The 25,777-nt window shown below is 36.8% G+C and overlaps 1 protein-coding gene across 1 annotated transcript; it reads right to left on the bottom strand.

Moving 5' to 3' along the window:
* Positions 1 to 5,399: 5,399 nt before the first annotated feature.
* On the bottom strand, positions 5,400 to 25,545 carry LOC107561061 (DEAD (Asp-Glu-Ala-Asp) box polypeptide 10). Its single transcript, XM_016245402.1, has 17 exons — positions 25,212 to 25,545; positions 24,596 to 24,656; positions 24,383 to 24,513; positions 23,260 to 23,418; positions 23,036 to 23,156; positions 22,360 to 22,549; positions 21,132 to 21,258; positions 19,277 to 19,439; positions 18,968 to 19,052; positions 17,626 to 17,727; positions 16,101 to 16,188; positions 15,707 to 15,795; positions 14,977 to 15,322; positions 13,848 to 13,967; positions 13,610 to 13,774; positions 9,427 to 9,483; positions 5,400 to 5,590 (listed from the first exon to the last, which is right to left on the bottom strand). The coding sequence occupies exons 1-17, from the start codon at positions 25,395 to 25,397 to the stop codon at positions 5,429 to 5,431; spliced, it is 2,352 nt and encodes a 783-aa protein (XP_016100888.1). The 5' UTR covers positions 25,398 to 25,545; the 3' UTR covers positions 5,400 to 5,428.
* Positions 25,546 to 25,777: the final 232 nt, after the last annotated feature.

Here is a 25,777-nt window from a genome sequence, read left to right as displayed (position 1 = left end):
TCTAAAAAATGCTGGGTTGTTTCAAATATGGACTAACCCAACTGTTGGGTTAAAAAGTTAATTTAAAAATTTAACCAAAATTTAACCCAGCAGTTGGGTTAGTCCATATTTGACCCAACATTGGGTTGAAACAACCCAGCATTTTTTAGAGTGTACATTAACTGACAGTCACCACTGATAAGCTACCACTAAATATTGTAGAAATTTAATTTGCTGTAAAGTTGCTTTGCAACGATTTGTATCATGAAAGGCGCTATACAAATAAACTTTAATTGAATTTGTAAGAAACAAATCCATCAAGTCATTTGAACTTTAAACAGTTGCTCCTGGCCAAAATACAATTCCATAATCCTTAATAAAGCTTCCTCAAATTAAAAAGTCCATTCCTCGTTGTTCCCTTACATAAAAATCCCCCAATATATTAATTTAGAACTGCGTTTGCTTGTAAACAGTGCTTGATCTGTGCATATTACTCTCCTGATTCAGACAAGACAACATCTTCACTAGAGAAAGCAGTATTATGAACAGACATATGCTGATGTCCATTCAATGGAATCTAATATGTACCTCAGGCTCTTCTCGGTCCACACTGGGTTTCTTCTTTGATACTATTTTCACACAGGAAGAAACTTCTAAAAATTGTTTTTATAATCTGTAACCTCAAAGAGGGTAAAGATGCTGACCCTTAAGCCCAAAATGGTCCTGTGACTGTCAGGCATTTCATCTCTAGTGCCCCGTCCCCCGTCACTTTACAGGTCAGACAGCTATAAACACATCTTGAAACTAGAGCTAAATTGCCTTATTTTCACCTGGACCAAGAGCCAATAAGCAATTTAACCACTTGGCAAAGACCTTCCACTACACTATAATTACATGTGAACCCATTCACCCTAGCCACAATATACATTCTAAGTAAAAAATGGGCAATTTAATTCACATAATCCTCATAATTTACAAAAATACTGTCACCATGGGGAAATAGAACGCTATGATCCAGGGAGCATAAGAGATAAACAGCACTTTGGGCATCTCATTACCTCCAGGTTGTGGAACATCATTTTCAGTGTTCTACAATGTTACAAACTACAGCATATGAAGAGTTGCTATCAAATGCTTCAACCACTTTGCGGTTTCATCTTTGGGGTGTACGGAGATGCCCATAAAATACTACCCATCAAATCTGCTTCCATTAGCCTTAAAGGAATAGTTTCCCCAAAAATGAAAATTTGGTGAAAACGTACTCTCTTTCAGACCATCAAAGAGATGTGTTTGTTTCTTCATCAGAACAGATTTGTAGAAATTTAGCATTACATCACTTGCTCACCAATGGATCCTCTGCTTTGAATGGGTGCCGTCAGAATGAGAGTTCAAACGGCTGATAAAAACATCATCCACATGACTCCATTCCATCAATTAACATCCTGTGAAGCATTAAAACATCTATCCATAATATTGCTTTCTTCAGTGAAAAAAAATAACTTTTCCAACTCGTTTTTTGGCTAGAAGCGACAGTTTAAAGTTATAATACCTTGAAGGATTTGTTTCTTACAAATACACAGATTTTCACTTCACAAGACATTAACTGATGGACTGGAGTCGTGTGGATTACTTGTGGACTATTGTGATGTTTTTATCAGCTGTTCGAAATCTCATTCTGACGGCACCCATTCACTGCAGAGGATCTATTGGTTGTCAAGTGATATTCCTTTCTTCTGTGGAACATACAAGAAGATATTTATAGCAGACTGTCCGAGCTTGTCTCTTCTATACAATGAATGTGAAGGTTATCATGGCTTTTTCAAAGCAACATTTTAAGTGAATAATGACTTAACTATTGAGCTCTTTTTCATGTAATATAGTGCTCAAGATGTATGGACTACCATTATGGTAGCCCATACACCTTTTAATGTAATTTTAATGGTGCTTTTTGTCTTTTTTTTTGGTCTTCACCCATTTTTATTGCATGGAGAAGAACTGCTAAACTTCCAAAGAAAAAAGGCACAAAAGTTCAGAATGATGTGAGAGTAAATAATGGGTATTTTTAATTTTGAGGTAAGCAATTTCTTTAACAATCCTTCTTTTTTAAGTAAAATAATAGCTGCAATCTGAATTTGTATAATCATTAACATACAGGTACATTAAGCTCTGGGTGCACAATGCAACAGAGAAACGACTGACGGGCTACACACTCCTCAGTGCTGAAACAGTCATTAGAGGGGAGAAATAGCACCAAGGGAAATAGCTTTCCAAGCAGGATGAAGGTGCCTAATAAACCCACATCTGTGATGGATGACTCTGCACCCACAAACCCAGAACACAAAGAGAATCTACACAACACAGTCATACACAAACACAATACATCAAGGTGCATGCCTGTCTCATTCACCACAACACTACGAGTACTGCCTGCCTGCAGTTGTTCGGTAAATGTGATAAGTGATAAGAATCAAAGACGAATAAACAAGTAATCTCCAAACTACACAGAGAGATTAAAAACAAGTCCACTGTGAAAAGAGCCATTCCCTTTCATGCCTCCATCATGTATGTCCAGTATACTGCATAGCACAATTAAATGTGCATTAAAAGTGTCAATTTAAGTCGACATGAAATCAAAAGGAAAGTTTCTTTGCTTTTAGTACAAGTATGTTAGCCTAATGAATTTGAAATAAGTCTCATCAAGGCTGAATTTATTTGACTGAAAATATAGTAAAACAGTAATAGTTTAATAGAAATTAGAAAGTAGAATTCACGACTGAGGTGCCCTTGAGCGAGGCACTGGACCCCCGACTGCTCCCCGGGCGCCACAGCAAAAAAATGGCTGCCCACTGCTCCGGGTGTGTGTTCACGGTGTGTGTGTGCGCACTTTGGATGAGATAAATGCAGAGCACTAATTCCGAGTATGGGTCACCATACTTGGCCACATGTCACGTCACTCACTCACTGTAAAAATGAAATTGTATATAAACAATTTCTGAATATTGAATATTATCTTAAGAAAAATTTAACTCAATCCTTCCCTAAAAGCGATGGCTAGCTTTAGATTTTTATTTCCATCCTGTTACATCTCATTACTTATAATTGTTTAAGTATGTAAACTTGAGCACAAAACCAGCACATATTTCTGAAAGACTGGTTTACCCTTTTATAGAAATATGTCTTTAAACTTTACATTTTTAAAAAACTCATTGTGTACTGTGTAACAGGAATGACCCAGGATATCCATGTTAAACAGTGGCTGTATTTTGTGCACACCGCCACGCGAAACGACATCGTGCGCACTCAAAGCGAATTTGCGGATGCGTCGAGTATAAATCAGCCATAAATCAGCCTTGAGAGTGTGCGCGTTAAATACAGTGAGTTAGATGCATTAAATTCAGCGCGTTAGTTTAGAACTCTTCTAATTTTTTTTTTTTATTGTAGAGAGAGTGTTAATTTGTGCAATGATAACCTACCAGCAATGTAAATAATTTTTTTAACATATTAGAATGAGTACATTACAATATAAATTTATTAGAACAAGTACATTATTATTTATGGGCTTAAAAACAAGATGCAAACAATCAGAATATTGTACCTGGTGGGGAGTGCACAATGTAAACATGAAACATATGCCATTACCTATATTGTACTGTGGTACAGTTATGGAGGCCCTTCATAATGCCGAGGTCAGCTGCCTGCTCTGCCAATAGTTAGAAATGGCACTATAGTAAGCAGTGTTTAATAAACAGCTGTTTTTCTAAATTCTGCTGAGGTGAAATTCAGTGCAGTCATGTATCGTGATACGTATCGTATCGTGGCCTCTGTATCGTGATACGTATCGTATCGTGACTTTGCTGGTGATACACAGCCCTACTAATATATATATATATTGCAATATCAGTTTTCATTTCAATGAATCATGCCGCCCTAGTTGTTGGATCCCCCCTATGATTTGTTAACTGCTGCGACGGGATCACGGAGTCTGTTAAACTTAAGAATGAATCATTGAGAAGAGAGTCGTAAATGAATAATTCAGAAATGTTTTTGACTGGATCGACTGATTCACTGAAAAGATTCAACATTCACAAACACTAATACCTTCTCACGAACCTTCACAAATGGACCACTCCTTCATTTGACTGTAACTCAGCATTCATTGCAACTACACTCTCCCTTTAAGGAATATTTCCAAAGATTTGTACAGCATCTTGCTATTCTGGACACAAAGCGCTGGCAGGGGCAGAGGTGAGGCAGGGCCAATAACATCCCATTAGATTTATGGGAGGGGGGTATCTGTCTAGACAGCAAAGCAGGAAGACATGTACCGCAACAGGAAAGAGCTCAGTGTTAGCGATGCCTTTGGCTCCAGTCCAGAACACCAGCCTCCGATATGACGGAAGAGAAAATGGGCGAGTGAGCCAAAGGAAGAGGAAGAAAGAGAGATTTACAGCGCCGGAGCCTCTCCTGCATTCAGTAAGTGTAGCCATGCAGTAAACACACCGCACTAAGTCATTAATCAGAGCCGCTGCTGCTGTCTATGCCATATCACCTGCACTGCTACACCCAAAGTGTTTGTGTGTGTGTCAGTGAGCGTCCTTAATGTGCGTACATGGATGAATGACAGAAAAACAGAGACATAAAGGTGCGGGCTGACAGATGGAAAGACCAACGGCGAATGAGAACAAAGGACATGACTGGGTTTTGCAATAGAGGACTGGATGAAAGACGAAAAGCAAGTGTGAGAAAGAGAGGGTGAGGGTGTGAGAGAGAGGGAAAAAAACCAACGCATAACGTATGGTCCTGCCTCTCACTTTAAATCTAGACGTAGTTATGCATTTTATAGATTATCTTCAGCCAGCTAAAGGATCTGTGCTTAATGCTGCCATGGGGAAAATGAATCATCATGAATCATTTTCCCTGTAGAGGGATTCCTCCTCCGTGAGGCAATTCTGCAGCGGACCTCAGTACAAAAAGAACACCGGATCAGCATGCCTGAGCCTAATCGAACGCAACAAACTCAATGCAAGCAGAGAGAGCTGAGAAAGCCGAGGTGGTAATTAAGTATCAGAAGAATCAATTCCTCATTTCGGAATAATTATGGCCTCGTGATGTGGTGTCGGACTGATTGGCTTGATTTACTGGTGTAATGGTTTTCCACTAACACAAAGGCCTGCATACCTCCACAATGCACTGATAAGGGGAAAATATGATATTTGGTTCAACGCTCAAATATAGGCATTCAATTTGAAGCTGTGCATAATTAGAAACTTTGTATTTTAGAGGATCAATATCCTTTAGGCCATGTCCTATGCCTTTTTAATGCTCCTAGCTTTTAATGAAAAACCCAATCAGTATTCATTGAGATGAATCAGAGGTTTGAGAGATGAAATTGCTGCACGACCTTTGAAAGTGATGGAAGTCGTTCATGTTGTTTACAAAAGCTTTATTCTTACCCTTCTTCCTCCTCGGAGGACTCAGAGTTGCACACTTTGTCGGGGTCAGGAAGTGTGCTGGGGTCAAATTCTTTATCGGCACCTGACAGATATGCAACCACCTCCTCCTCATCATCATCAATATCGTCATCGTCATCATCATCAGCTTTCTTTTTCTCCTGTGTGACAGAAGCAAGACTTAAATTACATACTGTACTTATGCATCATTAATACTGATTATCTGATATCTTATACGATGGCACCTTTTGCAATTAATATTTTCTTTCTCCATTAACCCTGTTGATCTAGTCTGTTTACGCCTGTGATGCCATCTCAGTGGTCGTTGCTAAATACAGATGTATCTGGGGTCCGAAATATTTTGTCATCCCATCTGTTTCAGGTGAGCATATTGTAAGCAATGGTTGATTTATATAGGAGTAGGCAGTCATTCAGGAAGACTGCCTACTCCCCTATATATCAACAATTGTGCAAAAAAAAATAAAAAAACTCCCAAAAAAAGAATGCAGTTGAGTATGGTCAGAAAAAAACTAGCTGGGGCAGTTTCCTAATATGATTCCTTTTTTTAATTTTTCTGTGAACACAAAAAAATATTTTGAACAATGTTAAAAAATCAGTTTAGATTACTAATGACTTTCATTGTATTTTTTATACATGGAAGACAATGAGAACCAAAACTGTTTGGTTACCAACATTCTTCAAGATATCTTCTTTTATGTTCCACAGAGAAAATAAAGTGATACAGGTTTGGAACGACATGTGGGTGAGTAAATGATGACAAAGTCAATTTTTAAGTGGACTATCATTTCAATTTTGAAGACGTAGTAACTTATACCATATCTACCCATGAAAGTTGCATATTAGTACCTTAGAGTAGTAATCTTGTAAAATGTGTAATCTTAAGGTACTTCTATGTCTTATGCCTTTAGGGGCAAATAAAGTGCAAGGATGTTCTTTTGAAGGTACAGCCCGAGTGACAAGCTGTATCCTGAAACGTACAAATTTTGTACATTTTTTCACACCTGTATTAACTGAACTTTAAATAACAAAATTGAGCATCCGAAGCGGTTCTGCAAAAGCAGAGCAACTGCCATTGAGAATGCTAATAGATAAATCTCTCTAAGTACTATTAAATGTACGTAAAATGAGTAAATGTACACTTTGATCATTTACAACCAAAAAGCGTCCTTTTCCTCCAGCGACAGTGGTGAAATAATCGATTCCAGCCCTTGAGTAGGCAGTCATTCAGGAAGACTGCCTACTCCCCTATAAATCAACAATTGTGCAGAAAGATATCTTCTTTTATGTTCCACAGAGAAAATAAAGTGATACAGGTTTGGAACGACATGTGGGTGAGTAAATGATGACTGATGAATGATGAAAAAAGTCAATTTTTAAGTGGACTATCATTTCAATTTTGAAGACGTAGTAACTTATACCATATCTACCCATGAAAGTTGCATATTAGTACCTTAGAGTAGTAATCTTGTAAAATGTGTAATCTTAAGGTACTTTTATGTCTTATGTCTTTAGGGGCAAATAAAGTGCAAAGATGTTCTTTTGAAGGTACAGCCCGAGTGACAAGCTGTATCCTGAAACGTACAAATTTTGTAAATTTTTTCACACCTGTATTAACTGAACTTTAAATAACAAAATTGAGCATCCGAAGGGGTTCTGCAAAAGCAGAGCAACTGCCATTGAGAATGCTAATAGATAAATCTCTCTAAGTACTATTAAATGTACGTAAAATGAGTAAATGTACACTTTGATCATTTACAACCAAAAAGTGTCCTTTTCCTCCAGCGACAGTGGTGAAATAATCGATTCCAGCCCTGTCTTTGTTCATTAAAAGTTTCAAAAACCTAACAACTCAGACCTTGGGCCGGTCACAACCAGCTTAGTTTTCCCACTGGTCTGCTCCACCTCCAGACTGACTTGCTGTGCCCTCAGGGAAGCTTCTTAATCCTGGTACGGTCTGTGGGGTGCGGCCTGACCCCGTGTTCTGACCTTTTCTTCTTTGGTTTAAGACGAAGAAAAACAAATACCTGTGGCCAAACGGTTTTCTACCTTGTTTCTTACACAAAACACCATAAACCTACATCCACACTGTGTAAATTCACAGGTCTACAATACTATGCACATCTAAACAGACTGCCGACATTGGAAGAGGCTGAATTGTCTGTGCCAGGCTAATATTGTGGTATAATCGATTTCAGATAAAGCAACAAAATGAAAATCATATAAAATGAACTGTGCTTGGTCACTTTACTGGTCAAATTCATGTCTAAGTGGGCGGTACTTGGCCTGAATAATCTAGTGTAAAACAGCCTTTTGCTGTCAAAGATTTGGTTGGGGGGACCGTGTATATCTGCGCTCAGACCTGATATGGGGTCTGTTCAGGTACAGGATGTTCTGTATTCAGCGGTGCTTCTGCCTGTGCTGTAATCTAATCCTGCTTTGTGAGACCCATTTTAATTCTGCTGACAGACCTGCGCTTTGAACAGATGCGTCAATGTGCACTGAATAACGCCAGAGGACGAGAACAGCCATAAACGGGGGTCAGTATGAAAGACTCTGGAACAGGGCTCTAGACTGCGACCATTTTTTGAGAATGTGTGATTTAAAATTTGACGTGGTTGCATTTGTGCGAGTGCATAGTCTCCTCTGCTCCAAAGCGTCTGCTCTGCTCCATACAGCATGCGCCGCAGAGCCACAGCGGCACAGTGCATTAAGAGTCATATTTTACTGATCACGTGAAGAGACTGAGAGAGGCACTTTCAGTACGAGTGCTTCAAGTGAATCGCCGATGGACCAAGAGCGCAAAGGTGCGCATGGCAAAAATGACGTGAATACTGAGGAAGCTATGTCAGATGGAGGATTTGCTTTTCAAGCGAAACGTAAAAGTATTCTACAGTGTTTGCTAAACTTTCTGTAATTTATTAGTTGATATATAATGCAGCATGTGGTGTACGCCATGCCTCATCTTATTAGTTTTTGTTAATAAACATTATGTAAGCTAGTTTGTCATTGTAGCCTAATAGCTTTATTGTTGTTGTGCTTTTCATTAAGAATAACAATGTATAAATTTTTCATGCCTTTGATTTTAGTCTTAAAAAGTGAAAAGTGTATAGATATAAGCACAACAATTATCTTTTATTGTAAAACATGACACCAAGATCACTTTACAATATATTAAAGGGGTCATATGATGTTGCTAAAAAAGAACATTATTTTGTGTATTTGGTGTAATGAAATGTGTTTGCCCCTTTAAAAGAGAAAGCAGTTATTTTTAAACTGTAATAATATTTCACCGTTTAAACTGTATTATATTAACAAGTATCTCTGTAATGACTGCCACCGATTGAGCAACAAGACTCTGAAGGGTCCATCTATTTCCTCAAACGTCTCAAGAGAAGCACCAAAAGAAGTGAAACTGACAGGAAATTAAGCTGCACTGCTATCTGTTGCAGCATATGCTGTCAAAAGGGCGATTCAAAAGGTCTCTAAATGAATCTGGACCACATGTAATGATGGACAGATCAACCACCAGTCTGGCTGTTAAGTCGAAGGAATGAGCGAATGCTAAAAGAGCGCTGAGGTTCATTGTTAGGGTAGTGATGAATAGTCACGCTTTCTTGGACAGACCGCTGCATTGATCATATGACAAACGAGAGGAGAGCAGCAGCTGCATTTCCATATGGATGCGCAGAGCTCGATCCCCCAGCGAGGACAGGCAGAGAGAGATGGGACACATGACAGCTGCCATCCTGTGAATTATGCGTTATCTATGGGACGGAAAGGCCAGAGACTGAGGGGCATCTCTCCCCTCTGACTTCCTGTGACAGGAATTCCTCATTTCAAATCATAAACCATTTTATGGATCTTTCAAATCCTCGAAATGTACTGATGCTTTAACTCACATACATTACCGGCTCTCATCATTAACATCCAGCTAGTTAGAGCTTTCGAGATGACTTTGAGCTAAAGGTTGACGTACCTCTTTATGCTGTTTGCTCGCTTCCCTTCGAGCTGCTTTCTCCTTCAGTCTTTTCTCCTGTTGAAAACGAGAGAAAAAAAGAAACAACTTAATAAATAGGTGCTCAGGTACTCAGATTTGGTCATGGCACAATCTCATAAACATGTCAAACAACCAGGGGTTGAAATGATTACACAGACTCAGGGAAAAGAAAGCACAATTTAACTTCAGTGCTCTGCATTTCTTTTGGAGAGAGAACAAATAGGACTTGATGTTTATCTTGTGTCACTTTCCAATATGAAGGGCGACTGGACTGCCAGACACAACTATACACATTACTAGTGACTCATAGATGTCTGGGAGACAGGAAATATTAAGAGGTTGAGGGTTGAATGGAAATCAGAGTGCTAAGAGTGTAATGAAAGCAATGTCAAATGCATTTCATTGGCTTTTCATTACTTTCGAAATGTCAAATGACGCTAAATGTGAAAACGTATCCATGGGTTCACTTGGATACATCATTGCACAAATATCAGTGCCACAAAATCAAAGTCAGTGACAGTGGTGGGTTGCCATTAAATATTTCTTAATATATTGCGTAAAACATATAAACTTATAAAAGTTTTTTAAGATGGAGTTTATTAGACGGAGATCTCTTTTATCAAAATACTTCATTTCAAATAACTTCACTACTGGTTTGAGCAGATATCACAATTTTTGCCATGGCTGTCCCTGGGTGCTCTTATAAAATGCAAAAGTGGTCATTTATTTAGAAATATTTCAGGTGTTTCTTCCAGTGTTATTTTAGTTTCAAGTGACATTTCTTTTATTTTTATTTTTTTGCTTTTAGTTTTAGTTAACTATAACAGTTTCTTCAATTCTTTAATGAATAAAAAAAGTTATAATTAATAAAGTTTAAGTGTGATCTTGACCAGAGCACATTTGAGAAAGCCAGGAACACTCTTCCATCTAAAAACTCTATAAATAGGTTATTATCCTCCCACAGATCCGCAAGAACACGGTGGTACTGTATAAACTACTTTCTCATTTAAAAAAATGCAGTTTGATATTCATAGCTTAGGAGGTCTAAGGTCTAAGTGTACTCTTAAAGTTAAACTTTTCTGACACTTCTTGATCACACAGAGTTGCTGACTTGGCACACGTCACATATGCAGCAAAATCCATCAGCAGTTTTAAAGGAACAGAAAAAAAGCCTATGAATGATGCTAGTCTCTGTAACTCTCAGGGTTCAGCTATAAATGCTGTTCTGCTGGAGTAATAAAGACGCCATGAGAGAATATGAAACAAAGGCACCAGCAAGCCTAGTGTGTCTGATTAATGAGCATGTGCCCGTATCTGATGGATTACTGGGTAGCGGCCTCTCAAAGTCTCTGACAGCACAAAATACAAAATCAAAATAGATTAGGATGGTTAGACTTTTCACAGGAATGTTCACAGACACAAGACAATGTCTTCTGACTTTTAGAGAAAAAAGGGAAAAAATTGTTTTTACTGTATGCCAGTTTGCATGTCAGCACTTTACAGCAGAGGCAGGAGAAATTGGCAGGTGAGACTGGCACAAGCGTGTTTTTATTTTAATTTTAGCTTGGCTGAGAAGTGAAAGATATAAAATGTACTATGCTGGGTTATCATGGACAACATCTTCTCTGTTTACAAAAAATTGTTAAAACCAGGTCCAAATATTCAGATTGGTAGCTCTTTAAAATCAACGAGAATTAAGTGTGTAACACAATTTAATTCCACAATTGAATGTATTTCTGAGCAAAATCGATTATTCAATTAGATAAAAAATGGTGATTGTACTGATTGGGAAAAAGTGGCCGTTATACTAGAATAGAGCCTGACTTGAATGAGAGTTTGCCAAAACATAGGCTAAATAGCTGTTGGCTATTGGGGAACATTATCATATAACATGTGTAAGTGTAAGTGATGTCAGAAGAACAGGAACATTGTTTCAAAGATTATGTAAAACAATGTCTTTAATCATTGAAAATAAAATTTCCGTCTTTCGGATGAGACGTTAAACCGAAGTCCTGACTCTCTGTGGTCATTAAAAATCCCAGGATGTCTTTCGAAAAGAGTAGAGGTGTGACCTCGGCATCCTGGCCAAATTTGCCAATTGGCCTCTGATCATCATGGCCTCCTAACAATTCTAATATTCTAATATTTACTGATTGGCTTCATCACTCTGTCTCCTCTCCACCAATAAGCTGGTCTGTGGTGGGCGTTCTGGCGCACTGGCGCACCCGTCGCATCAACTAGGTGGATGCTGCACACTGGTGGTGGACGAGGCGATACCCCTAACAATCTAAAGCGCTTTGAGTGCCTAGAAAAGCGCTATATAAATGTAATGAATTATTATTATTTATTATATAATTTAAAAAAAACCTTGCTATGTGTACTCCGTTAAGCTAACTGAGACTTGTTATAGCACTTGTATATCATTGCTCTTTTGTTGATTTTGATTGCTTCCATTTTCCTCATTTGTAAGTCGCTTTGGATCGTCTGCTAAATAACTAAATGTAAATGTAAATACCATGCGGCAACAAAAATAAATGGTGCTGCATATGATTTTACATTGACCTTAATATTTGTTTTTCAATGGACAACTCATCTGATTAAATGCTTGGTAAAAATCAAGCCATGACATAGTGCAGGGATTGCCAAACTTTGTTATCAGTCAAAGCTTTATGACATAAAATATGACACTGGACCACAAAACCAGTCATAAGTCGCTGGGGTATATTTGTAGCAATAGCCAAAAATACATTGTTTGGGTCAAAATGATCGGTTTTTCTTTTTATGCCAAAAATCATTAAGATATTAAGTAAAGATCATGTTCCATGAAGATATTTTGTAAATTTCCTACCGTAAGTATATAAAAACTTAATTTTTGATTTGTAATATGCATTGCTAAGAACTTCATTTGGACAACTTTCAAGGCAATTTTCTCAATATTTTGATTTTTTTGCACCCTCAGATTCCATATTTTTAAATAGTTGTATCTCGGCCAAATGTTGTCTTATCATAACAAACCAAATTTTAGATATATTCAGATTATGTATAAATCTCAATTTTGAAAAATTGACCCTATTGACCCCTGATTATGACTGGTTTTGTGGTCCAGGGTCACATATTTGCTTGAAGTACCCCTGAAATTTGAAGTTATTATTTGGATAAATTAACAACACATCTGCATGTTCACGATTCTCTGATGTAGGTTAATAATAGTCACATGAAATGCAGGTACACAAATAAAATATGTATTTTTTTTATTTTTAGTAAGTGTTATATTTTGAGATTTTGAAAATGATTTACTTTCATTTTACATTTTCATGATTAATTAATTGTTTGTAAAACATTTAATATTTTGAGTCAGCATTTTATTTGGATTTAAAAAAATGTTTTACTTCATATTTAATTAATTATTTATTTTTATTTAATTATTATTTTTATGATTTAATTACAGTTTGGAAAAACCTGGTCAAATGGTTAGCACACATATTAAGCCATTGTGTTCATGTGAGCATGCTGCAAGTTCAAATCTTCTTCCAATCAATTTCTGCCCTTCCTGTAGACTATCATTATACAAAAAAGTGGAAAAAAGCAAAAATCTTTCTCAAACTTTTTGGTTTTTAACTGGAATGAAGAAGGGTCACGGTGCTTATCTGCCCTGTGTCCAGTTATAGAAATAGATCCCATTACTTCTGTGCTTTCTCACTGAGCTACACACGCCCAGTGATCGATTTCAAAAAAACAAATAAACTGAAAACTGCATCAGACATAAACTAGGGATGCACTTCGCCATACTTGACCTTTAACGAGAAAGCACTCTGTGCTGGAATGACGCAAATAGTGTGATTTTGCTGGAGAGCAATCCATTAAAAGCTTGTCCAATACTCAGAACTACAGTAATAAGTCAGAGGCCCAATCTCAGCACTGATGCCTGGAGCTTCAAGCCACGCTGCCTGCACAGGCATCTCAGTTATTTCGATTTGCCCGAACCTGCGAGAGCACCAGCCACAGGGCCAGAGTGTCTTTTCGATTGCCCTCAGCTCCTTCAATATTACTTAGCTGAACACAATAAATAGTGATTCAAAGAAGCCTTCTGATTCAAGGAGGAGCTACATGGACTTGAAATGAACCAGGAGGATAGAAAATATGATGGTACAGTCAATCTCACCCTATGTTTCTCCTTGATTTTACGACGATACTCGATCTTGTCGAACTCCTGGTCTTCTTTGCGGAGCCGCTCTTTGGCTGCTTCCATGTTAATGCCAGATGTCTCCTCGTCCTCCTCTTCATCTGGTACCACAGCCCGCTGCAATGGAGGCCACTGCTGCACCACCTGCACACATACACCACAGTTCATTTACACTGCTTTTTATGACTCTCAGTAATGTGTTTCTGATAATACAAACCTTGCCATCCTCAGTGAAGATCTTCTTAGTGTTGACCTTGAAGTTTCTTTTCTGCATTTTCTTTGCATCTGTGAATTTGGATTCCTTTTGTTTCTTATTCTCGGCCTTAGCATCTGTGTCCTAAAGAAAGAGAAAACGTATATCTTACATAACCAGATGTAACTATAAAAGCGGATTTTTTTTTATTTTTATGTCTTCGCTGTCCCGTTTGGTCAATTTAAAGAATCATTATCCTTTAAAATACTACTAATAATAGTAAATGTTTAATTAATCATTTTTAATAATAACAATAAAATATAGCATTATATTAACACAAATGACAGCTCTTATTTTGGCAAAGTAGCTGAATGGAAAATTTTGAAATTATATATCTGACTATACTGCAGTATTTGATTGTAGAGCCTCAAGGCAAATCAGGCAATTGTGACATGACTCACAGGTCTGCGTCTCTCATAAAATTGCCATGTTTGCACAGGAGTCATGTTAACTGTGTCTCAAAGGCATATTGAGAGGAGTGTTACATAATTTAACATGTCTTCATATCTGCAGGCCAATTAAAATAATGCGCTTTGAATGCAAAGTGCACAGAACTCGAATAGAAGCCCTTCTGAATCACAGTGCAATGGGTCACAACAGCAGAGATGTTAAGAGGAAGATTCAAGATGTTTGTGAAAAACACATTAGGACACATTTTTCCTACAGGTACAAAGATAAGCTGCATTCATTATTTTCCATGTTTCAAGTTGAGGACAAAACTGAAGTGTATAATTTGTATTCAAACCTTTTTATAGATTATTTGTGATTCTGTATTTTTAATTAAAGTCCTGCATTATGTTAAAATAGATGAAAATGATCAGTATTCAGGAACGTCCTGTTTCTGCATGGCAAAATGTGACTAGTATTCTGTTATACAGCCAAAAGTATGCAGTTTGTATAGTTTGGGCTATTTCAGTCCCACTTATTACTAGCAGGTGCATAAAATCAAACATACAGCCATGAAATTAACTTAGGCAACCATTTATATTGAATTGGGACCCTTTATCTGCTAATAATTCCTGTGTTCACAAAGCGCAGCCAATCAAAAATGTGCGATAACTGTAATTACATCAGATGTGTGTTGTTTATATACCTCATCATCCTGGCTCTCTTCATTGATATTGAACACATCTTTACGCTTGACAGTCAGTAGGTCCAGATCTTTCTGGTCGTCTTCATCCTCTTCATTAAAGCCACATAGCAGAGCTGCAGGCTTTAATGACTCCTTCTCCTCATCATCATCATCCTCTTCTTCTTCTTCCTCAGACTGTGAGGACTGAGACTTAGAACACTCTCCTTTGAGTTGGGCTTTAAAACTCTTCAGCTCATCTTCAGACACGCGTCCTGCAGCACCACTGTCATCCTGCGCCACTCCACTCTTTTGTTGCTGGGCCTTGTTGAGGAAACGGACCCGAGGGGCCACCGCCAAACCCAGCGACCTGACAGTGATGCGATCATACAGCTTAAATGATCAAATGCATTTTTTAAAAACCCATTTTAGTTCTTTTTGCCACGTTTATAAAGAGAATTTTATTAAAAAAAGGGTTAAAAAACCCTTTTTTGACATATTTTATAAATAAACTGAAGACAGTTTCAGACTGGATATGGGGAGCCGAGAATATGGACAATAACCACTAGACTATAATGAGTTATGAATTTTTAAAATATGTATTAAACAGTCACTGTTTTCAAAACAGATGGTGATGGTTTCTTTTTGGAAGATATAATTGCATAACAATGACACATCATTTGAAGCCACACACACATACACATTTCCACAGAGGACTGCTGGTACTGGGCATTACATCATAGCATCCACTCACATAGCATATTCTGGGAGTTTGAGCTGGAAAACATCAAACACGTCTTTGTTCTTCATCAGATAGACTGAGCGGAGGTAGGACACAAAACACTGCCGTTGAGAGGAGGGGGAAAAAAAGAGAAGAGGCATTACGGAGGATAATATCTGAAAACTTATCCCTGATAAACACATTAGTGAGAGTGCACAAGCAGACGTTTCATGGAGCAATTTGGCCGATTACATTTCATGCAGTTCTTCTCTATATAATGAGACTCACAAAGCTCAGCTCTGAGCGTGAGGCAGACAATCAGATTATCCTAAAAGCATGGCTCTGCTCTACAATATAAAATCAACCTTTAGTGTTTGTGACGAGGTGTGACAGAATGCACAGGAAGTCAGGTCACCTCGGGCCTTACCCTCTGTGCTCGTTCCTTCTGCTCTTTCTCCTGTGCAAGGAAGGCGTCCAACTTCTGCTGGACACACACCAACTTCTCTGGGTTCACCCTGTGAACAAATGAATGCAAATGATTAAATCAATGGCCTTGTTTACACCTGGTATTAACATCTGTCAAGTGGTCAGTGCTGGTGTAAACAGGGTCCAATGTATTTGTGATTAGGTGAAAACTTAATAGTGCTGTCAAATCGATTAATCACATTCAAAATAAAAGTTTGTGTTTACATAATATATGCGTGTACTGTGTATATTTATATGTATATATAACTGTACGTACATGTACAGTATATACATGTACAGTCAAACCAAAAATTATTCAGACACCAGATATCATTTTTTATATTTTTTTACTAGTGAGTGCAGGACACTATAGCTCATTTATGTACGTGAGGATAGCAAAATAAAGTAAACTGTGACATGCCCAAAAATTCTTCATACAGTGGGCTACCAGTAAAATTGATAAACATTTGGGACCAACAATTATTCAGACACTTTGACCTGACCATGTTTTGCTTAAGTGTTATCTGACATTATCAAGATGAATTTGTTCTGACACAGTTCAACTCAGAGTTCTTGTCATATTTTATTATCATTTTCTAAACTATAGCGAATAAACTGTGATAATGTGTGAAATATTTAGACTGTATATATTTAAGAAATACATGCATAATATATTTATATTTAATATAAATAACATAAATATGAATATATATATATATACGTAAATATTTCTTAAATAAGAATGTATTTGTGTGTATATTTATAAATACATAAATATACACAGTATACACATATATTATGTAAACAAATTTTTTGGATGCGATTAATCATGATTAATCAATTTAACAGCACTAAAAGTTAAATGGTAAAAAATAAAGAGCTTATTAAAATTTTAAGTTTTAGATTGTTTAAGATTAACAATTAAAAAAAACCTGTTTATTAACAATGAAATGGTTTAAAATAAAGCACATACACACACACACAGTCAAAATAATATTTAAAAAAGTTATAAAACAAATAAATTATTTAAAAAAACAGAAGTACCAAATATTTTATATTATTATATTTTATATGATTTACAATGTTTAATTGATTAATTGCAAATGCAACTACATTAACTGAGCATTCTGGTTAAATTGGGAAATTTCTGTGAATACAGTAACATTGAATAACTGCAAACATAAAATCAGGCCTGTGGAGACTGTGACTGCAGTTGCATTCTCACAGCAGCTATCGCTGATCATAATGATCTCACATGATCACATGCATTAAGCTGCCATCTTTCATTCTCAGCATGCATGTGGCTTCCTCCATTATTCACAAAGCCCATGCATACAATCTCTGCTAAACACTGATGAACCAGCATCCAAAGAGGCCACGTCACACACTAAAGCACTGACAAAGCTTCACATTATTTCCAAGCTCATCTTATTTTCACTGCACAACTGACTGTATGCAGTCACACAGGAAAGGAGAGATGCACTTACTTGATTTTGTTAATGGGAACTCTTTTCTCTTGAAGCTGTGCAATCATGCCGTTCTCCTCCGAGGGCAATAGGACAAGAAGAGCTTCGCCTCCCTCCTTATACCTGCAGAGAAAGAGAAAGAGAGAATGTGTGTGTTCAAGGAATACTTCACTCAGAAAAAAACTAAAAATTAGAAATCAGGATTAGAATGACATGACGGTGAGTGCATGAAGTCAGAATTTAAATTTGTAGGTGAACTATTCCTTTAAGGTCACACTAGGTGGTCTGCTGCAATACAGGCCTCTCACAGAAACGTTTCTCTCTTTTTTTTATGCTCAGCTCTGTGAGTGTTCATATTAAAGCTCGTGAGCTTTCTGCAGAGGGTGGTAATCTACGAAGGGGAGTCACAGAAAATATCGATTCCACACCAAAAAGACAAATGTAGCGCAAAGAAAAGAGGCAGGTGTGTGCCGTCTCGCTCTAAGCACTCAGAAACTTGGCATGTTTCCGTAGCTATCCAGTGCCTAATACTTGCCCTCAAGATGAGAATGTAACAAGTCAAGCCATAGTCCAAAAACGGAAAAACTCAATAGCTGAGCTGCTGTTAATCTATCATGTGTCCAGTGTAAATAGACAAATCTGTACAGTGGTTAAATATTACACGTAAGAGCATAATTCCAATCAATGTTCCCTCTACATTTCATCCACCTGAGCAAAAACATTCTTATACCAGACCTGTACAGCGCACACACAAAAATGTGTAACTTTTAACTTTAATCTGCTATTTAGATTTGATTTGACCCTTGCTTACAAAAACTAACCATGTTTTACAACAAATAAAAACAAAAACAAAACATGGTTACTATAGTTAAACCATGGTAACCACAAATTAACCATGGTTTTGCTTCACAAACCATAGATTAACCATGTAAACTGTGGTTATACAAATCGTAATCAATACGCCAAAAAAAACAAACATGGTTACTACACTTTTACTACAATAAAACCATGGTTAATTTTTGTAAGGGGCAGCTAAATGATGCCCATTTTAGTTTACCTGAGAAAACCATTTTTATAGTGCTGTTAACAAGAAATTCAATTAAAAATCTCACTCAGAACAGTTCAATTCTTTATAATAATGTAATATAATATGAAAAAGAGGCATCGCAGCTTAGAGTGAACATTGAATTCCAATGTAAACATTGTTTCCACATGTATTAAATACATGGAAGTGACGAGGAACAGATCAAATCTGCCATCTAGTGTTACAGATAAAACACTCTTGTGCAGATAAGATATTTACAATGCTTTTTGAAAAATTAACCATCACTGAACACAGAATAAAACAGTTCAGCAGTGTTACCTGGCTGTTCTGCCAACTCTGTGGATGTATGTGTTTGCATCTTCAGGACAGTCAAACTGCAGCACCCAGTTCACTGCAGGGAAGTCTAGGACCACAAACAAAAACGCACGGTTACGTTTTTGCCCATTAAATGTGTTTCAGTTATGGCTGTCAATCAAACTGAATTATTTACAGGTCTTGCTGCTTCATTAATAAAATATTCACAAACATTTGCTGAGATTTGTTCTCAAATAACATTAAATTGACAGCACTATTTTCAGTCACTTAAAGTCAATATGTGCATTTGTCCACAGAATACATTTCCATTACCAAGTCCTCTGGCAGCGATGTCTGTGGCAAAGAGGACGGCTGAGGTCTTGCGAACAAAGTCATTATAAACCTCCACCCTCTTCATCTGCTGCTGTTTGCCATGCAAAGCAAGTATGGAGATACCCGGACGCAACCTGCAGAAGACCCGGAACAGATACTGAACCTGCACATACAGAACAACACCAATGCATTTCATCAGCATTACACTATTAGTAACAGAGATACATTACAGTACATAATAGAATTATGCTAATAGTACTCATAATAACTATCCTGAAAATAGATATGGCATTCACTATTCTAAAAGGAATATAAGTTGCAAGTACACAAGGTGAACTTATTGTGTGTGTGTGTGCATGTTCATTTATACACCATTCAAACACTACCATTCAAAAGGTTTTTTGATCAATACTTTTATTCCGCATGCATGCACAGTTTAAAACAGTTAATACATTTGTTCCAAAAAAAACCCCTTTAAATAAATGTTATTATTGTTGTTGTCAACTTTCTATTCATCAAATGATCCTAAAAAATATCACAGTTTCCAAAAATATTAAGCAGCACAACTTTTTTCAACATAAGATCATAATAAGAAAAAGTAATAAGAAATAATAATAATAATAATAATACAAAATGTTTCTTTAGCATCAAATCAGTATATTGAATGATTTCTAAAGGATCATGTGACATCTGAAGACATCTGAAAATTCAGCTTTGCCATCACAGAAATTACATTTTAAAGTTGTTGTAAATTAAAATAATATTTCAAAATGTTACTGTTTTTAAGTGTATTTTTGATCTAAATGCAAAAATAAATTTCTGAACTAAATGCAATCTTGGTGAGCATAAGAGACTCAAGAAAAATGTACAGATTTAGGTTATTTTTAATTAAAAGTCTAAACAATTAAACAATAAAAAATGTTCATAATACCATCTGAAATAAAAAAAATTACTGTTTAATTCTAATTTTGTTTTTAAAAAAATGTATATATTATATACATTTTACTTGTGGTTTCAGACTTTTCAACCACACTGCATTCTATGAAAACAGACATTGAGATGTACTACAGAAAAGAAACTGTTTGAGCTGTTACCTCTTTGCAGCAGGCAAAAAAGACTATGATCTTCTTCTTAAGGTGACTCCTCATAAACGAGAAGAGCATGTTGACTTTCTGATGCAGCTCACACACCACATAGTTCTGTTCCAGAGTCGCTGGAGTACTGCAGAGAAGATCAGTGTTTAAGAGTTTCATGTCTATGATGTTAAAATCCACTGACATTAAAGGTATTGATCACCCAAAAAAGTAAGACGACATTTTAAAGAATGTTGGTAACCAAACAGTTGCTGGTAGCCAATGACTTTCATAGACTTTTTTCCATACTATGGAAGTCAGTGAGTACAGGCAACTGTTTGGTTACCGACAATGTTCCCTCTAAGCTGCACACAGGACACACGCAAAAAGTCATTTGATTGAATTCTAGTAAATGCAAAATAACTGCAGTGCTCGGGTAAATTAAAACAATATTTCAAAATGTTACTGTTTTTAAGTGTATTTTTGATCTAAATGCAAAAATAAATTTCTGAACTAAATGCAATCTTGGTGAGCATAAGAGACTCAAGAAAAATGTACAGATTTAGGTTATTTTTAATTAAAAGTCTAAACAATTAAACAATAAAAAATGTTCATAATACCATCTGAAATAAAAAAATTACTGTTTAATTCTAATTTTGTTTTTAAAAAAATGTATATATTATATACATTTTACTTGTGGTTTCAGACTTTTCAACCACACTGCATTCTATGAAAACAGACACTGAGATGTACTACAGAAAAGAAACTGTTTGAGCTGTTACCTCTTTGCAGCAGGCAAAAAAGACTATGATCTTCTTCTTAAGGTGACTCCTCATAAACGAGAAGAGCATGTTGACTTTCTGATGCAGCTCACACACCACATAGTTCTGTTCCAGAGTCGCTGGAGTACTGCAGAGAAGATCAGTGTTTAAGAGTTTCATGTCTATGATGTTAAAATCCACTGACATTAAAGGTATTGATCACCCAAAAAAGTAAGACGACATTTTAAAGAATGTTGGTAACCAAACAGTTGCTGGTAGCCAATGACTTTCATAGACTTTTTTCCATACTATGGAAGTCAGTGAGTACAGGCAACTGTTTGGTTACCGACAATGTTCCCTCTAAGCTGCACACAGGACACACGCAAAAAGTCATTTGATTGAATTCTAGTAAATGCAAAATAACTGCAGTGCTCGGGCAAACCACTATAGAGTTAGAACCGGTGAATATGGTTTACAGGTTTCATAGAAAGAGAATGATGTGCGCCAAATACTTTAATGGCTGCAGACGAAATAGCTCAACAAGAGAGCCAACGAACAAAATGACATGTGAAATAAAATGCCATCATGTTTTAAAGAAGAGTGGCTTGATTGAGTGGTGGAAATAAATAACGGATGATGGGCACAGAACGATAACAAAACTACGAGACATTTACAGTCACACACAGGTGTAGTAGTGTGCAAATTCGAGTACATCGGGATGTTTAGATAACATATTTACTTAACAAGATATATAAGAATTCACATGTTCATGTTCTTTGAAAATTTTAGCTTACAGATCTCAGTTTAAATGACTCAGTTTGTTTTTATATTATATTATATTATATTATAAGCCTAATAAATAACTGAACTCAAAAAGGGAACGTGGTTAATTTTTGTAAGGGACATCAAGGGTCAAATCAAATATAAACAGCACATTAAAGTTAAAAGTTACACATTTTTGTGTATGTGTGCTGTACAGGTGTGAAGAATGTTTTTGCTCAGGTGTATGAAATGTCCACCCAACAGAGAAAAGTTTTGCTCAGCAAGAAAAAATAAATGAGAGGGAACATTGGTTACCAACATCTTCCTTTGTGTGTGTGTGTTCAAAAGAAGAAAGAAATTAATAAAGGTTTGGAACAACATTGAGTAAATGGTGACACAATTTTCAATTTAGGGTTAACTATCTCTTTAAGAGCAGGCTCACTAACACAGATGCCCAACACAAATCACTATAAAATCATGATCTTACCTGAACTTGGCCTGCTCATGGACCCACACATACTCTGGGTTCTTCAGGCTCAGTCTGGCCAGATCTCTGACAGACCTGGTTTGAGTGGCAGAGAAGAGAAGGGTCTGCCGTGTTGTCGGAAGGTTTTCAACAATGGCGTTGAGTGTGTCGGTGAAACCCATGTCCAGAATTCTGTCGGCCTCATCAAGTACTGCCATGGAAGAGGAAGTACGTCATGTTATTTAAAGTAACGCGATGAAAATAAGAAAAGTAAACAGGTATGAACCACTGTTCAAAAATCTGGGGTCAGTAAAATTCTATTCACTGACGAATTCTGACAAAAATGTACCACAATTTCCATAAAAATACTAAGCAGAACAACTGTTTTCAAAATTTATAATAATAAGAAATTGACCTTGAGCACCAAATCAGCAAATTAGAATGATTTCTGATGGATCACGAGACACTGAAAACTGGAGTAATGGCTGCTGAAAATTATGCTTGGCATCACAGGAATAAATTACCTTTTAAAATATATTAAAATAGAAAAAGTTCTTTGTAATCCTTAACCATATTTAGTGTATTTTTGATCAAATAAATGCAGATTTCTTTCAAAAACAAAACAAAAATCTTACTGACCCCAAACGTTTGAACGTTTGAACGTTGTATTTAAAACATTTTCTAAGCACCATCCTACCTAGCATGTGCAGATTTGAAGCATGAAAGGTTGCCGTCTCGTCCATGTGCTGCAGCAGACGTCCTGGCGTGCAGATAATGATATTTGTCCGATGGATCTTTTCTGATTCATCTTTCAGATCCTGCAGTCATTGAAAAAGAATAACCAATTACTACACAATAAAAACCTTGACAAAAAAAAATATGCAAGAACCATACTAATCACTAAAGACTAGAGAGACACACCTTTCCACCAATTACAAGACCGGCAGAAAACTCATGGTTCTTGCCGACCTTCCTCAGCACCTCATAGGTCTGGTAGGCCAGCTCTCTGGTGGGAGAGATGATGAGAGCGCCGAGGCCATCCATCGCAGTCCATTGTTCACGATACAAGCACTCCAAAATCTGGAGACAGTCACAGTGCATTAGAGAGGCTTCAAAATTATGTTTGAAGTTTGAAAAACACAACAGATTGAAAATTTAACAGTAAAAGAGTATCATCAAGTCTGCCATCATTTACTCACCCCAATGTTGCTCTAAAAGGTTCATTACATATTTACATAAATATAACATACATAATATCAATCTACATCATGTGACCCTGGAGCACAAAACCTTTCTTAAGTCGCTGGGGTATATTTTTAACAATAGCCAAAAAAAACATTGTATGGGTCAAAATGATAAATTTTTCTTTTATGCCAAAAATCATTAGGATATTAAGTAAAGATCATGTTCCATGAAGATATTTTGTAAATTTCCTACCGTAAATATATCAAAACTTAATGTTTGATTAGTAATATGCATTGCTAAGAACATCATTTGGACAACTTCGAAGGCGATTTTCTCAATATTTAGATTTTTTTGCACCCTCAGATTCCAGATTTTCAAATAGTTGTATCTCAGCCAAATATTGTCCTATCCTAACAAACCATACATCACTGGAAAGCTTATTGAAAAGCTTATATAAGCTTTCGGATTATGTATAAATCTCAATTTCAGAAAAATTGACCCTTATGACTGGTTTTGTGGTCCAGGGTCACATATTGTAAATATTACGTACTGACATAAATATAAAACAGAACAAAAAAATACAATCTTGTCATTGTCAAATCACTAATCCTCTTGACAGAAAAATGTTACTGAGTTTAAACTACAACAAACCTCAGAAGTGTATAGAGTGCTGCAGGGATGATATATTTGTGTAGGCCAAAACCTGGGAATAAGTTAACATTTTAGCACTTTCGGTTCCATCATCCTGAATTCAATGGGGTTTCTGAAAGGGTTTTTGGCCAAAAACCTATTACTGATGGCTTTTTGTCAAGAGAACCAGGGTGATGCAAAAACATGTCATCACTGCTCTATTGCTTACCGGGATGAGGAAGGCCAAAGTCTTTCCAGAGCCTGTCTTTGCAGCACCAAGAACATCTCTCCCTTGCAAAGTAAAGCCAATCGTCTGCCTCTGAATCTCCGTGGGCTGCCTGTACTGAGCCTCAAGAAGACCTGATGACATGAACAAGATCATCATTAAGATTAAGAAGATACAAGTGAACTTACTAACATGCAAATAATCAAGACTGCCCACCTTTCAGAGTCTTTTTTGAGAGTGGAAAATCAGAAAACTTCACAGCCTCTTTGGGATTGATCTAGGAAAACAGTTACTGGGGTCAAAGCCTTCACAGGAAAATCAAGTGGCATGTTTTAAGATGGATTAAGTTAGGTGTCTAATGAAGGATATCAGGACTATTATAAATCTCAACAACACCACCATCTAAAATGGAAGATGCAGAACACTGCAACACGTCTGATTACTTAACTTGCCGAATCAAATGAATCCAATATTTATCCTTGATATGTAAACTTTTATATCTGTTATGTGGCCTGTTCTGTCCCAGGACTCAAGAACCACTGACCACCAACAATACAAAACAGTATGTTTATGTAAAGACCTGTGCTGACACACTTTCTGATCATCAGCAACACCTCAAGCATGTGATGCGTGTCACACAATATCCAAAAGACTAGTAAAATATGTGCTTGTAAACATTGCTTTGAAATGTCAAAAGACGCAGTTATTCGCGTGACTGATCTGTCAAGCCAACAGCTGCGTACCATGTACGTAAACACGTGGCAACCCCTAGAAACAAGAACTGTACGAGACGTCAAACGTGCTTTGTAATATCAGCCTCATGATATCTCACCTCCGAGTATTTCTTCACCAGCTTCTGTATGTTTTCTCTCTCCACCTCCCAGTCGCGTTTCTTAGTGGTCTTTTGAACTCGTTTGACTATTTTCTTTGTTTTGTTGTATTTCCTTTTCCATTTCTCAAAATTCTTCACAGGGTCATCGGTTATCTGTGTCTCCTCTTTACTCTTTTTCTCCCGCATCTTCACTGTTTCGTTGACTAGGTAGTGTGTAACGCCGTAACAACACGTGTCGTGTGGCGTGAACGTTTACTTCGCGAGATGTTTTGCTCGCACTCGCAGTGAGCTTTTCTGATCAAGTACATCAGCGCCATCTAACGACCTGGAGCGGTGAACTGCTAACAGACATTCTACACTCTCGAAGTGATCATGGCGTAGCAGAATGGATCTTCTTCTTCTTATGATGTTTAACAGCGGTTGGCAAACCGGCTTTTGGTGCATATTCCGCCACCTACTGGGAGGTGTGTGAGGCGCTGATGTCAAGGGAAATGCTAATTTTCAACAAAAAAATAAAATAAAATAAAATAAAACCTTCTACCTATATTTTATTATATAAATTTGTT

Source organism: Sinocyclocheilus grahami, unplaced genomic scaffold (genome assembly GCF_001515645.1).
Source record: "Sinocyclocheilus grahami isolate Dianchi unplaced genomic scaffold, SAMN03320097.WGS_v1.1 scaffold755.1, whole genome shotgun sequence".
Taxonomy (NCBI): domain Eukaryota; kingdom Metazoa; phylum Chordata; class Actinopteri; order Cypriniformes; family Cyprinidae; genus Sinocyclocheilus; species Sinocyclocheilus grahami.
This window is presented reverse-complemented; position numbering and strand designations above follow the sequence as displayed.